This window comes from Engystomops pustulosus, chromosome 1, assembly GCF_040894005.1.
Source record: "Engystomops pustulosus chromosome 1, aEngPut4.maternal, whole genome shotgun sequence".
NCBI lineage: Eukaryota > Metazoa > Chordata > Amphibia > Anura > Leptodactylidae > Engystomops > Engystomops pustulosus.
In genome coordinates, this window is record NC_092411.1 from 154,851,886 (window position 1) to 154,867,241 (window position 15,356).

Here is a 15,356-nt window from a genome sequence, read left to right on the forward strand (position 1 = left end):
TTTGTTATTGGAAATGTTGATCCTGCAATGGCAGAATTACAAGCCTCCAAAGTCCTCCTTGTGAACCAGAAGAGTCTTGTATGTGTTAATAGGCATAAAACTTTAATCACGGGGTAAAATTGCCTGTAGATGCATTTTTGACACTTATAGAGACTTTAATTCGACTTCTGACTGCAACACAGATCTATTCTGAAAGCAGTTATGGTTTGATAATTTCTTGATGCTTTGGGAATTTATTTACATATGAAGGTGCTGTCAAAGAGAACTGTCTTCTGCATGTGATTATTAAGTGGCCCAATTTAAACACTTACAGAAAATTTAGAGCAGTACTGAACAGTCAACTTTTACAGTGCTGTTCACCCGGGAGACATGATGCAAGGACTCCTGGACAACCCAATTCATTTGGTCAGTGGCATTGGACAAGCACACGGGTCCGTTTCCATGGGCCAAACACATTTGTGTGCAGCCAGCCTTATCGTATGCTCAGCCTCCTGTAAAAATAGCATCACATCTGTCTGCATTCTAACTTTATTCACTCCAATTAGCCCAACAGCAACACCATTTCCAATATGCAGACAGGAGAGCCTCTATTATTGTGAAAAAGCCTGCAAATTCATAAGCCAGTTGTGTCTAGCCCGAGGTTTCTGCCCTATATAGCATATCAGTATCACGTCACTGGGAAACTTGTAAGATCTGAGAACGTGTGCTAACTCCTTCATCCTACAGAAATCCTCATGCATCTAGCACAAGGGGTTCCAGCTTGCCCGGCATTACCTGCGTACTCTACTTCCACATCAGCCAGCGCCTTCAGCGTGTTTTCAAAGGTGACGCTGTCCAGGGGCAGGCTGCCCACCGTGTCGTACATGCTCTTTGTCTTCTCAATAAGCTCGGTGGCCATGGAGCGGATCTGTTCTGGAGTAAAGTCCCAGCGCAGGCGGTTCTCTTCATTCTTAGGAGGCACTTCCATCATATGACCTAGACAGGGTTGCATGTTACATTATACACACAACAGCAATTTTAAGATTATTTTCCCACCATATGCAGCTCCCTTTCCTCCAAGCACACAGCCAATAGGCTTCCAAGAAAACATGGGCCACACACAGCTTTAGCTCTAAACCAGTGCCCGGGGACAATACACTGTATTGTTAGGGATGGATCTACCTGTGCTGCTGCAGTTCTATACACCAGAATGACAGGAGAACGTGATACAAAACTTTATAACCACACCTATGGCGCCTCCCTGACCCGGCCCCGGTGAGAAGCACCTCACCCTCTTCTACAGTCCGTACCTGTGGGCGCCATGTGATCCAGAAAGCTCTGCGCTGTGTGGGAGGAGCAATGACGTCACGCGTGCGGAGCGCGCAGGGCGCTGCTGTTAGTTTGTGTGTAGTTACGCCTACAATAGGCGGGGCGGTGCATGTACACACAACAGCCGCACCGGCGCCTCACGGTGGAGATGTAGAAGTCGCAGAAGCGCGTCACTTCCTGCGCTGACTACAGTGCTTCAGCAACTTCCGCATCCGCTTCCCGGGACCGTGATCGCATGTGTGTATTGCTGGTAAGACGCAACCTGATCACTTGTCCGGAGGGGTGAGAGGGCCGTTCTGCTCCGAATGGGGTGACCTGAGGGAGTCCATTGCTGTGCGGGTTGGGGCACATATAGCAGTGTAGAGCTGGAGCTTCTGGCAGCAGGACGTGACATATTGTCCTCTAGCTGTTCTGCGCATTACATAGAGATAGATGGAGGTATACACAGAGGGCTGACGTGTCATCTAATACATATTCCTGGGGGCGTCCGCATTGTAACACCGACAACAGAAAGCTATAACGTTAAAATCTTACACTGTCTACTAAAGTTTACTGGAGGACTGGAAATTGATTTAAAAAATAAGAAATCAGCCCATCTTGTTTTTTACTGTACCCTTTACTTCCATTCCCACACATACAACCTAGACTTGTTGTAGTGGTGGCATTTGGCCTGTATACAAATGTGCACAAATACCCCCTAAAATTTAAAATTGTCCTAAAATGGTACCTTTAGTGCACTTGTTAGTAATTGTGTTCAGTAGTTTGGTGATTGCTGACCTTATGTCCTGGCACAGCAAGTCCTACATGACCATTCATGGAAGATAAAAGAGCTGGGTGACTGCAAAAGCAGGAATCTTAATAATCTACATGGATTATGGAGGGGGTGCTGGTGAACTGTCTGCTGTACAGGGTCTTAAAGGGGTATTCTTATCTGGGAATTCACATTCAGTTTCATTAATCTGATAGATATATATATATATATATATATATACACACATTTCTTCAATTAGATGTTAATAAAAAGTTTTTACCTGTGTGAAGATAATTTCTCATAAATGTATTCATATGTCCTTGGATCTGCTGGAGTGATTGCACAAAGAAACAAAAGGTTTATGTATATGTAGTGTCCGGGAGTTGCTACATGTCCCACACCTGTCCTGTGGTAATGAACGCTGAATCCAGTAGGTCAGGCAGGACTCTAGCACATGTCTGGCCACTGCTGCCAAAATGTGAGGTGGTCGTATCCAAGGAAGCTATCTCGTTTCTAAGGGACAACATGGCTACATTTATGAGAAATTATCTTCACACGGGAACCTTTTTTTTTAATAACATCCAATTGAACAAACTGTCACATATGGCAAATGAATAAAATTAAATGTGAATGCCCAGATGGGAATACCCCTTTAAGTTCTTGTTACCTCCGATTCCAAAACTGCAAATAATTAACAATAACAGTCTAAAAAGCATCACCGTTGTAGAAAGTGCTGGGTACATTATGGCAAGGGTTTCTTATGTGTTTATAAAGCTTATTCTCTATATATTGCCCTGTACACCACATTAGGCGGAGAAGAAAGAATTGCCTAGGCAGTGCTTATGCATCAAACGGCAGTACAGATATTCATTATAGTATATCAGTCTGCAGTCCACGCTGTTTAGCTTGCAGAGCATTGCTTCCATAATCAGATTACTGCATACATATATGTGTAGCCCCTGACATATACCTCAACAATATAGGGAAATGTAAACACAGATGTGTTCTGGGCCTTTGGAGAAAAACATATGTTTAATTCTCAAAGGGAACCTGTAATCAGAAATTGGTCCAATAAACCACTAACTGTATGTTGTCAGCAGCTTCTAGATGATGTTTCTTTCATGGCCTGATGTGGTGCCATCATCCAGAAAACTTTGAAGTTCGATGTAAAATGGTTTTATGAAGTCAAGGAGGCGGAGAGTTTGACACTGACGTCAAGCTTTCTCTTCCTTAGAACTTCCCCTTCACTGTAATTATGGTCCTGCATCCAGCGACATCATTGATCAGATTTCCTGAAGTTTGGCCCATGATGTCAATCAAATGGGTGGAAGCGTTCAGAGGCAGGGAGAGCTTGACTTCAGTGTTAAACTCTCCACCTTCCTGACTTTATACTTTTAACTTCAAAGTTGATTTTATGGATGAAGCCACCAAGCTTGGTTATAAAAGAAACATGATCTAGAATGTGTCCAGTTGCTTGACAACACACTGGCAGTGATTTATTTGTCCAATTTCTGCTGACAGGTTCCCTTTAAAGGTTGGACTTGATGGACTTTTTCCTGCCTAATATGCTATGATACAAATGTGCGGACTTGCATCTTTTTATAAAACTGAAAAACTCCTGTCATTATGTCTTTGCAGCTGCTGCTCTTGTGAGAAATTGACATCTACCATGGCAGATAAGAAGCGTTTGGCATTTTCCATCATTCACTATCTACAGGACCAGCTTCATAATGGAGGCCTGTCCTCTGATGCCCAGGAGAGTTTGGAAGGTATGATATTTTTCCTCCATTTTGTCTATCATTGCTGTAGTAGCTAATGCACGGAAAATGTAGTGACTGTATATACTACAAGACCTGATGTATTTGTCCTTTATCCGTATGCAGGTGTTCCTCCATTCTGATCATGTGTTTATAGAAAAGCAAATTTACCTTTCTTGTTTTACAGCCAGTCACATAGTTCAGCAGGATGTTATGGGTTTCAATATAACTGCAGGATATTTAGTATAGACTTTAATATTGTATTACTTTTTTTTTTATTTTTTTTTTTAAACTGTGCCAGTGGCTCAAATATCCACCCGGAGCAATCGTTATGTTTTATAAACAAGTGTACAAAAGATAAATCCCTTAAAGGAAATCTGCCATTTGGTTTCATGCATTATGAAACAAACATAACTTGAGACTGCTGTAGCTACACTGATGGTGGCACATATCTTGTTTAATCCCTGGGCTGAGTGGTTTTGCTGAAAAAACAATTATAACATTCAGGATAATAAGACTCTGTCGATCTGCACTTCTACTCTCGCATTAATTATGTGAGAGAATGACGTAATCACTGTGTTGTGCCTGACGAGCAGATGTAATCAATTGCTGCACCATCCCCCATCCTCCTCTCTATCCCCCATAGGCCGGTGCCACACGCACCGCTTTGTCTGCGTTTGAAACCGCAAACGCAGACAAAGCCGCGCCCACCGGGGCGGGCCTCGGGTCGATCGCATCGGAGTTTCTATGGAAACGCCTGGGATCGGGAACGAGCCGCCGGTGTTTTGCGTTAATTTAATGCAAAACACCGGCGGCTCATTCCCAATCACAGGCGTTTCCGGTGGGAGCAGCTTTGTCTGCGGTTTCAAAAGCAGACAAAGCGGTGCGCGTGGCACCGGCCTGGGAGATAAATGGAGAAGAACGGTCATGCGCAGCCGTCTGCTCCTTTAATCTGACAGAGCGACGAGGGGTCAGACGGAGGTACATGGAACCCCATCGGACACCGTGGTTTCCTGATTTATGGCGGTCTCGGCAAGTTAGGCCCTTAATGGGGAAACCGATGGGTAAAGGTTTGTTCACTAACTCTTTGCTTTGTTCAAGCAGTAATGTCTATGTCTTAGACAACCCCTTTAACTTTTTTACTGTAGAGCCTTTTGAAAGTGGAATCTGTTGCTTTTTATGTTTTTCGTGTATGAAGTATTAAAATTTACACAAGTCTATTTCATAGTTGCAATCCAGTGTCTTGAAACGGCATTTGAAGTTTCCATGGAAGATCAACGCTTGGCTGTATCGCAGACATTGCCAGAGTTATTTGCTGCAGCTACTTTGCAGGTAAAGGAGGGGGGAGGAATGGATGGACTGACACAGTAAGTGGCCGTGTCCAGGAGGGAACAGATGAAGGAGCCAAAGCGCCTTGAAATATTCTAATTAAGCATATGAAAAAATTCTTTGAAGTTCTGGGGCCTGTAAGACATATTATCAGGCAAGAGTGCTTCAGACACTTTTTGACTGGGTTCTTACTGGATGACTTGGGAATTCTTGGAATTTCCAATACATTTGGAAATTAAACACATGGTTGAGTCGCATGTGTTCTTGTTACACAATTGATTACCATTTTTTAGTTTGTAGTTAACATTTCCAAGTATGAATACTTGGAGCCATACTGTATATAGACAATGATTAACAATCATCTTCTTCTTCTTTTTTTTTTTTTTTTTTTTTTTTTTTTTTTTTTATATATTAAGGAACCCTCACAAACTACATCAGATTGTAATTCTCCAACAGATGATGATATAGCAGAAGCGGAACAACTGAAGACAGAAGGTGAAAAACAGAATTGTTAATAAAGGGAACTCATTTTTTATTTTTGCCACTAAGGGTCAGTTCGAATCTCTGTCAGGTCTTTATTTATTGTGAGCTAAAACCAAGTGGGGCAATTCCACAGAAGTAAGGTATAATAGAAAGACTTGCACCTGTTCTGTGTGTTCAACACTTGGTTCAGGCGGTTTTTAAATCGCTTGTTTCTAAGATTCCTAAAATTAGTTGTGTGTTTATTTATTTTTTTTTATTCAGGCGTTTTAGTCTATGACTTTGTTAAATTTAGCATTTCATTAAAAATAGTTTATACTTTTAATGTAAATCTTTACCTACTGTGGGTTTGTGTAAGTTGTAGGTCTTGGTGTATAAATGTCTGAAGTTTAATACAGATAAATAGAAGGTTATGCAGGAAAAAAAGGGTATATTATTAAACTTGGTTTTAGTGACCAGAGCCAGACAGCTGCTAATAAAGCAAATAAAATTGGGGAAGGAGAGGAGCATATTCTAATGAGAAGGACATAGTTTCCCTTATACAAACCTCTGGTTAGACTGCACATGCAAGAATGTGTGTAGTTTTTGGGTAGTAGTTTCCTCTACGCCTTGATGAGAGGCGGTGTTACCATCACCATAGACAGTGAGGCGGTGGAATTCTCTGCCTCATGATATTGTTAGGGTTGATACTTTGCGCACGCTCACAGGGTCCTGGATACTTTTCCAAAGAACAAAAATTGAAGGTTATAAAAAAAGAAAAACTTAATAGTTGATGTTTACGCAGGGAGCTGTTCTGAGTGTTTTATTGGAAGTCAGGAAGCAATCTTTCCTTGCTATGGACCTATTGGTATCTGCCTAGATTTTTATTTTTGCCTTCCTCTGGATAAGGCTCCTTTAATGCTGGTTGTGTGGGGAGGTATATCCGGTCATGTGTTTGTGGCAGGACATAAGTGGCACCGTACCATACCGCACACAGGAAAAAAGAGAGCATTTTCTATCATTTCCTGTGTTTACATCCGGGGGCCATGCATCACTATGGAGAGGGGAAGGGCGAGCAAACATTGGTTTGAAAGCAGCCTAACACTGTAGGATTACAGGTTGGCTTTGATGGACACACGTCGTTTTCCAACCTTCTCTATTATGTTATGTGTACCAGTCATGTGAATTAATATCATTATCAATTTTTTTTTTTCTATTTTATTTATGTAGGAAATGATCAGATGAAGGTAGAAAACTTTGAGAGTGCCATCACTTTCTACACTCAAGCCATCAATCTGAACCCTAGAAACGCAGTGTATTACTGCAACAGGTATGTGAGGTTTTAGTTTAGAAAAAGCTACTTGTACATAAACTTGTCTCAAAAGAAAAACACACTAGCGGAGCTTTTAATTATACCTTCACTGCAGAATCCCCAGGCAGCTGAGGAAATGTTGCTTTAAAATAGTGCTGAGCGTTGCGCTTCCAGGGCTATCGGGGACTGCAGGAGATATCTGGAGTCACTCACTACCTATCCAATGAACTCTACTACAGTTTTTTCCATACCAGGGTTTGGAATTTGATATTCATAATTAGTGTAGTGTAATGAATCCTGATACTAAAATGATACTTTTCCACTAAAAAAGAAAACCTTAACCTCTTTGACACGTAAGGGGTTAAGGTCTAACATGATGGAATATTACATCATATTCATTTGCCAAAACGAGCATGCATGTCCTGTAACTCCTCTAAAACCACCCATTGACGAAAGACTTCAGCTGCTGCAGGTCCGGAGTCTGCATTGACTAAAGGCAATTTCTCATACTCCTGTTCTGATCATGAGAGGAGGACAGTGTCACTGACCCTACGGGGAGAAGGAGGAGTGAGTCATTACCACTTCTGCCTTCTCTTTTCTTTACTGAATAGCGCTGAAGTAGTGATTTTCAGTGAATGCAGGAGCCACCAATGCTGTTACCTCTCTCTAGTCGCAGTGGTCAAGTGATCGCCAGTAGAGATCAACAGACCTCAACTGCCCTTTTTGGGGGCGCCTTGCGCCACCCGCAGATATTGCTGGCTAGTCTGCAGAACAGCCAATCCGGCATATTAACGCCCATAGCAATTAGCCATGGCTTTTGGCCAGGGGTGTTTCCTTGGCCAGTCATAGCCCTGGCTAGTAACTAGGGGTGTAAATTAGCTCGATTGGCTGTTTAGCAGCCAATCTGGCAATCTGTTCAGGTTGGACAGGGCATGAATGTTTGTTTGCAGGCATGTAGAAGAACAATGTAGGTATATGGGCTATGTTCTCTAATGACAGTTAATGAAAATATATTTATTTTTTGGGGGTTAATTTTTAACTTGGCCGATGTCTTGTACCACTATGTACTAAAATTTGTTAAAAATGCCTCGCCATTGAAGCGTTTTCATGCCTCTCCTTACACCTACAAAGGCCACGAATGGAAGCCACTACTGAAAACAATAACTTCACAACTATTTACACTATGTACTTTCTAAGAGGTTAGAGAAGAAAAATGTTTGTGGGACAGTTTTTCAAGAACAATAACTGTATTGTATGTGTTCATCCATTCCCATTGACTACTAAATCAATTCTAATAATTAAAAATGGTTGTATGAATATTGGTGGTATTCTCAGTGTGGGCACTCCTAGTTATTTTGTTTGCAGGAAAAATATGTTGTTTTACTTTTATTTTCTTTAGGGCAGCTGCTTATAGTAAGATAGGGAATTATGCTGGAGCTGTTCGGGACTGTGAAGAAGCCATTACAATTGATCCCAGTTACAGCAAAGCCTATGGTAGAATGGGGTGAGTTATGTAACATTACTAATTTACGTAAAGGAGACAGACTTTTCTTTTTTTTTTTTTTTTATTCCCTGCAGTATTTCACACTAAAGGCCATAAGTTCAAATCATTTTGAGATATTTTATTTATGTTTACCCAAAAGCCCTATTTTGCAGATTTTTATTTAAAACTATTCCGTTAAAATAATGATAAAACCGCCTCATAGGAAATCTACCATCGAAATGATGGATGATAAACCAGGTACCGTCACTCGTAGATACAGGCAATAGGGTGAGATTTATCAAGCTGCCTAAGAGTACAAGTACCAGTGGCCATGCATATTTTAAATGGGAACTGTAATTGGTTGCCATGGGCAACTAAGCACATTCTTACTCTTGGGCAGCTTGATAAATCTCCCCCACTGTGACTGTGGTAATCTTCTTATATTTGTTATTCATGGCCTTCGATTGCCCCTCAATGATGTCTTTTCACTAGTTGTTACAATGAGCAGAACATGCCCCCCCCTCCTTTCCCTGCTCTCTTGCTCCTCCCTCTGCTTGTGTAATCTAGGAGCAGCAGGAGAATTGCAGGGGAGGGGAGACCTGCTCATTGTAACCGCCAGGGAAGCCACAGATCTTGAGGGGCTCTGGAATCCCAACCCACCCCTGTGCCCATCAGGCTCATTTAGCTAAATTTTAAGTTTATGTATAACAAATATAAAACGATCAGCACAGTCATGTGTCCCTGGTTTATAGTGCTACATTTTGATGATAGATTTTTTTTTTTTTTTTTTTTTTTAAATATACTGGGTGTGGGGATTTGCTCTGGTAGTTGACTGGTAGCAGTGCAGGAAGCAGTGACACACGCAGGTTTAAAAGTCCAACTTAAGTGTTTATTCACACTTGCAAAACAGAACACAAATTCAGCCTTGGCTTAGGCACATGCAAAAACGCTACAAAAGTAATTCCTGCCCGGCTAGGCGCTGTCTAATACATTTGACGGACCCTAGCTATCCGGGTACCAGGCTGCCTGGCACACGCTCTTGGCCAGCAGCAAGACAGGAGACCCTCAGTTACCTTTGCTGTGAGAATGCAATCTCGCTTTCAGCTCTCCAGGTAGGGCCTCCCCTACTGCTTCTGGCCTGCAGACTAAATCAGGCCCTAACGAGGCCTGTGACCCGCACCTGTGGGCAATTCACAAACCCAGGACCGAAGCCCGGGTGGAGTAGGAGTCCCACTCCCAGCCTACCCCTACTCCATAATAAGCAGGCCCAGTATGGACATTACAAATGTGTCTGTGTTAGCTAGGCCAAAACAGACTATTCCTGCTTATCATGTCTGCATTAACCCTTGGGTTACTGCAGACAAACCCAGGGCTTTTACCACATGTATTTCATCTGCCTGTAGGACAGATAGCGGTTTTCCCACACAATACCTCTTACTTTCTCACATGGGGTACATTTACCACCCTGTCGCGATCCCCACTGTGCGTTGTCCGACGATGACGTACTCTGCCGCGATTCACAAAGATCAGATGATGCGCCTGATTTCCTGCAGCTGTCGCTTCCCCGCTCAGGTGCGCCAGAGTTCGCCTTCTTCCCGGTGTATGTAAGTGCATGTCTTGCAACACAATTTTAAAGTTGTATCCCACGCTCAGTCCGAATCTGTCGGCCTGCCCAACACCCCCTGATTTCTGTTGCGCGATTGCGCCAAAATCCGACCACGTGACACAATCCCCTTCTAACTACCTGTCCCAGTGCTGCAAATTTTTTAAAGCCGGCGAAAATTTCTAAAAGCCGATCCATGGGACCCTTAGTAAATAAGCCCCACTCTATGAAAGCAGCCTTACTATACTGTATATGTTTTGTGAATCTCTAGGCTGGCTCTATCAAGTTTAAATAAGCATGCTGAAGCTGTGGGCTTCTACAAGAGAGCATTGGAGTTAGATCCAGACAATGAAACCTACAAGTCAAACCTCAAAATTGCTGAACAGAAAATGAAAGAAATACCCAGTCCAGTAAGTCTTGTTTTTTTGTATTGATTTGTGCTGATGTTTTTTTTTTTTAATTTATTTTATTTTTTTTCCTGCTCTTTCTCTTGTAGATGGGTGCTCCTGGGGGTTTTGATTTAGCAGGGCTGTTAAACAACCCGGGTTTCATGAGCATGGTAAGTAAAACAAAGATATTTCACTTGCTTTAACCCCTTTTACTAAATCTGACCAAATCTGAGACAAGACATATAATATTTGATATTTTGTGAAGGAAAAAATCACAAATGCCCTATCAATCACTCACAAACTGAGCAACCAAAAATGAACAAAAATGAGGGAAACGACAATCTCCTTTTCACATAAAATATATAGTATTTACAAAATGTTATTAAAAATTACAATGCATAGAACTAAATGACTGACCACAGTAATAGCCACTCGCAGAGACATGACATGCACTTGGTAACTAAATGGGCCAAATAATTGATATCTCCTCAATATAGCTGCATCGTATCACAAAAGTCAGAGATATCAAATGAATACATCAATGAATGAATGAAGTATCAATGAATCACAAAAGGGCTCATAAAGTGCAGAGTGCATGTAAACAAATGTATCTAAAGCTCTGAACTGTGAGTTCAAAGGTTGTAAACATTGCATATGGTAAGAATCAAGGGTTATAATGCACATACCAACAAATCATTTGTCCCCAGGCGTCTTCCCCAAAACGTGTTTCAGCGTGCCAAACCTTTCTCAAGGAGTCCTTTTACTATATGTATGTTCCAGTTCATTTTTTCTTCCTCCCCCACAAGTGCTCAGGGTTGTTATTCATACTGAATAAAGTCCCATAAAAATAATGCCTTGGGTTTTATCTAAATTAAAAACGCCTTATGATGTTTACATTATGCCATATATTTGATTTGTTTTCAGGCATCAAACCTCATGAATAACCCTCAAGTACAACAGTTGTAAGTGTTTTTTAATTAAGTTCAATGTGAATGTCCAGATGAGAATACCCCTTTAATGATTATTTGCCTGGATACATGAATATTTTACTCGCATCAGCTTTGGTGCTGAATTCTCTGCTACTAACAGCAGTAGTATTGCTCTAAGGCCCCCAAAGCTTTTTGACTTTCTAAGCTTTTCTTCGATTATCTTCTATACCATACCATTTTGCAGCGTTAAAAATTTTTTCTGTCTGTCAAACATATTGGTCATTTTTTCTTTTCTCCTCAGAATGTCCGGTATGATATCTGGTTCTGGGAACCCTATGGCTGGAGCAGCAGCAGCTTCGGGGAACACACCTCCCACTGACCTAGCAAGTCTTATACAAGCGTAAGTGCAATTTTACCTCTTGCCGCTCCGCATCGTAATAGTTAGGGCGTGGAGCTGATGCCTGTCCTATGTCGGGTTGGGGGGTGGCGCCTCAACCACCCCCTCATGAATATGTCGCTGTGAGCTTGGTCTGGCGTTACTAGGATACGGTGCTGCAGTGTTTGCTAGCTTTATCGGAGAGTTCTGATAAAGCTAGCAGTTTAAAACGGCTACATCTGGTGGTTTTTTTTTTTTTTGTTTTTTTTTTGTTTTTTTTTTAAAGTAACCATCATTTCAAAAAACTTTTGATATGTTGTGGTGCAGGTAATTACAAGCCCTTTTGTTTAGCTGCCCGAATCTTGCTCCTTCCTCTTGTTTCCTGCAGACTTCCCCCTGATATCAGTGACTCCTCAGATGGCTGTTGCTGGGCACTTCCTGACCTCAGTGGGCTGAATACAGAGTGAGGCTACATTCACACTAACGTATGGGGGACGTATATACGGCCGATATACGTCCCCCATACACTTCTATGGGCGCACGGCACCCTACGGGAGCGGTACGGTGCTGCACACGTGCGGCACCGTACCGTTCCGTACCCGGGAAAAAGATAGGACCTGTCCTATCTTTTCCCGTAATACGGCGCCGTGCACCATAGGTTGCTATGGAGAGGGGCGGGGGTGAGCTGCGCTCACCACCTCCTCCTCTCCCCGTACACTGCCGTTGCCCGCTACAGTACGGTACGGGCGGGCAACGGCAGTGTGAATATAGCCTTGTGACACACACCCTCTCCCTGCTCTCAGCTGATTCTCCTCAGTCATGTGCTGCCAGCAGCTTTATGTAATACTAGCTGTAGCTCCTGGCGTCACCTGGAATAGTAAATAATTGCTTTTAGCTATAACAAAATAGAATAAATTAAAGAAAAATATTTTATATGTATCTGTAGACTTTCACTGACCCTGCCATTTATACAAACTTTTTTTGACCGCCTACGTCTCTTCCTGCCTGTCCTCATCAACACCCACACCTGTGTTAAAAGGAGCAGCTAACATTGTTTCAGCGATTGCTCCAGTAAGGCAGGCCTTCAATGACTTTGAGATGTGTTTTTGGGGAAAGAGTTCATTTTCTAGGCAAATATTGACTTTGCAATAAATTGCTGTTAAGCTGATCATTCTTTATAACATTCTGGAGTATATGCAAATTGTCCATTATAAAACCTGATGCAGTAGACTTTGTAAAAATTAACACTTTGTATCATTCTCAAAACGAATGGCCATGACTATACATGACACCGTTGTGGGGTTTTGGAGGCTGGCTGGTTGAATGCCATTCCGAAGGCATTTAGTTATCATCTATGGTTTTGGGACCTTAGATGGTTTGGTTATTTGCAGGTTAAGAGTGCATACTGAGAAGGTTTAATGGAAAAAGATTTTGAAAAAGTTAAAGTTGACCTTTCATCACCTAACACTTGTGAAGATTATCATACCATCCTGTAGGGGCTGCTACACAGATTCAGGGGCACTTAGAATTTTCTTTCTAGCCCGCACAGTTGCAGAGATATCAGTACTGGTATCTGACCATTGTAACCTGTGCTCTGTGAGAGTGTAGTGGCTGGAGGTGTGTGTTATGCTAATCTTCGGGCAGTGGCGGCCAATGACAAAGAAGCTACTATAAACGGTAGTGAGGTGTGATATTTTTCTATGTTCATATAGAGGCGGTGTTCACACACATTTCACTAATATTACACTGTTTACATAATCTCAATGTTACAAAATTGCTTTTACATTGCAAACGAGTTGTGAAAGCAAATGCGATGTTGCCACAATCGCAATGTAAATGCAAATTTGATAACTTGATGTAAGCTTAATCGAGTGTAAGGACAGGATGGGAAATATGGGTTTATAAAAACAGGATTAATATATATGTGTGGTTGGACTGGTCAAAAAGAGAAATGAATTTAACCCACATGGGTAGGAGAATATAGGAACAGTAGTTTTTGTTTTTTTAAGTACACTTTTGTTTTATTTTTCTCTTCTCCTTCTAGAGGGCAACAGTTTGCCCAACAAATGCAGCAACAGAATCCAGAACTCATAGAACAGCTGCGCAGTCAGATCAGAAGCAGAACTCCAAGTGCAAGCAATGATGATCAACACCAATGATCTATGGAAACATGTGAAGGGGGATTCTATGGATAAGAAAATCTGAACAGGAAGAACCAAGCGACCACACCAAGGCCTGTCTTCCTTTTTTACATTTGTGCGAACAGTGGCTATTGCTATACTTTGATGGAGATTATAATAATTTTTTATAATCTTATTTCATACTTTGTACATCACTACATTTCCCGGAGGATAGTACAAGTATAACTTTTACCACCTGATGGCACAAAGGCCAGACCCAGTATGAACATTCAGTCTTTTTGTTCCTGTAGAAGGGTAAATGGTGTGTTTCCTTTTTTCCTGACCCACCCTTGTCTGCTTATAATTTATAAGGGGGAATGTGGTGCAGGTTGGCTCCATTAGCCCTTTTGTATTTTACGGACTGTCTCCAGTGACCCACATACTACACCAACTGCACAGATATTGGTAGTCTAACGTGAAACGTTTGGTTTTGGACTTCATAAAGAGTTTGTGGTATCTGACAGAAACGGCGTTCCTGTCTGCGTCTTGGATTGAATTGCACAATCTACATCCACTGAGATCAGTGTTTTACAGTCATCAAACACTCTCCACTGCTGAGCTCTGTCAATAACCTAGAAACAAAGTTTCTGTAAATTCCTGAGTTTCTTCTAATTGGAACATTGTAAGATAAAAAAATTTGACAGCCAAATGTTCTCGATGCCTAATGAATTTTAATAAAGAATGAGTGCAGAAGAAATCCTTGCTTCTTGTGTGAATGGTCATATTCCATTACTGCAATTGGGAGAGTATTAGAAAAACAGGTTGAGATCCACTAGTTTGCACAATTTAGCATTTGTGACGAAATATGTTTTTATTTTCAATCATTTTTATTGAGTTTTAGAAGGCATGTAACATATATAACACATAACCTAAATAAAACACATTAGAAAAAGAATACAATAAGTAAAATACAAAGATACTTGGTTCTGGTATAGCAAACAAGGGGTGATTTGTGGAGAATCGTTGCCATGCACATCAAAAATGATGTGATCCTCTTAAACTTTTAGGCAGCATAAGATATATCCTGAACAAAAGCCTCCTAATGTCCAGCCTGTTGAGGGGGGAAAAAGGCACATTTGTTGTTCGAAGAATAACTAGAGGTATACCTCTGATGAGAGAGGGGGCGTGCAAGGGGGGGAGGGGGGGAAGTCTATCTCCACGGAGTGAAAACGAGATGAACTAAAACTAACACACTAACCGTTTCCCTGGGTCCTGTAGCAGTATTATCAACATGAAGGCACATCACCTAGGCTGTGGTACCAGCAACATTATGGAGGGGGTAGAGAAACGCCAGAACACAAGCAAACATTTTAGACAGGGGAGTGGATTCAGGACTAGAAACAAAAGGGTAACACTGAAGGGAGGCAGTGGGTAGGGGGATGTGATATACTGCGTTTGAAGAGTGAGACTTGTGCTAGGGGTCAATTGCAGCCAGGGTGTCTGAGCCTAGGAGATCTTTGAATCTCTGTGATTCCCGGAA

The 15,356-nt window shown here is 41.8% G+C and overlaps 2 protein-coding genes across 4 annotated transcripts in view; one reads left to right on the forward strand and one right to left on the reverse strand.

Moving 5' to 3' along the window:
• THOP1 (thimet oligopeptidase 1) overlaps window positions 1-1,445 on the reverse strand; it is a 22,509-nt gene extending 21,064 nt beyond the window's left edge. Inside the window, exons 1-2 of one of the 3 annotated variants that reach the window (XM_072112149.1) lie at window positions 1,290-1,445; window positions 775-975 (exon numbers count right to left, since the gene is read on the reverse strand). In XM_072112149.1, coding sequence (XP_071968250.1) covers window positions 775-975; window positions 1,290-1,302 — 214 coding nt within the window. In that variant the 5' untranslated portion in view covers window positions 1,303-1,445. Of the gene's footprint in view, window positions 1-774; window positions 976-1,161 lie in introns of all 3 variants that reach the window. The other 2 variants (XM_072112158.1, XM_072112165.1) reach the window with 2 other exon arrangements.
• Window positions 1,400-14,573, forward strand: SGTA (small glutamine rich tetratricopeptide repeat co-chaperone alpha). Its single transcript, XM_072112223.1, has 11 exons — window positions 1,400-1,558; window positions 3,698-3,828; window positions 5,045-5,148; window positions 5,562-5,640; window positions 6,835-6,934; window positions 8,316-8,420; window positions 10,274-10,412; window positions 10,499-10,561; window positions 11,316-11,353; window positions 11,622-11,720; window positions 13,741-14,573. Exons 2-11 carry the CDS (start codon window positions 3,729-3,731, stop codon window positions 13,853-13,855), a joined length of 942 nt encoding a protein of 313 aa, XP_071968324.1. The 5' UTR covers window positions 1,400-1,558; window positions 3,698-3,728; the 3' UTR covers window positions 13,856-14,573.
• The last annotated feature ends 783 nt before the right edge of the window (window positions 14,574-15,356 follow it).

Coding starts and splice junctions, on each gene's coding strand:
- SGTA (XM_072112223.1), top strand. CDS start 3,729: ATGGCAGATAAGAAGCGTTTGGCATTTTCCATCATTCACTATCTACAG. Junction 5,149..5,561: donor TTGCTGCAGCTACTTTGCAG/GTAAAGGAGGGG, acceptor TTATATATTAAG/GAACCCTCACAAACTACATC. Junction 6,935..8,315: donor GCAGTGTATTACTGCAACAG/GTATGTGAGGTT, acceptor TATTTTCTTTAG/GGCAGCTGCTTATAGTAAGA.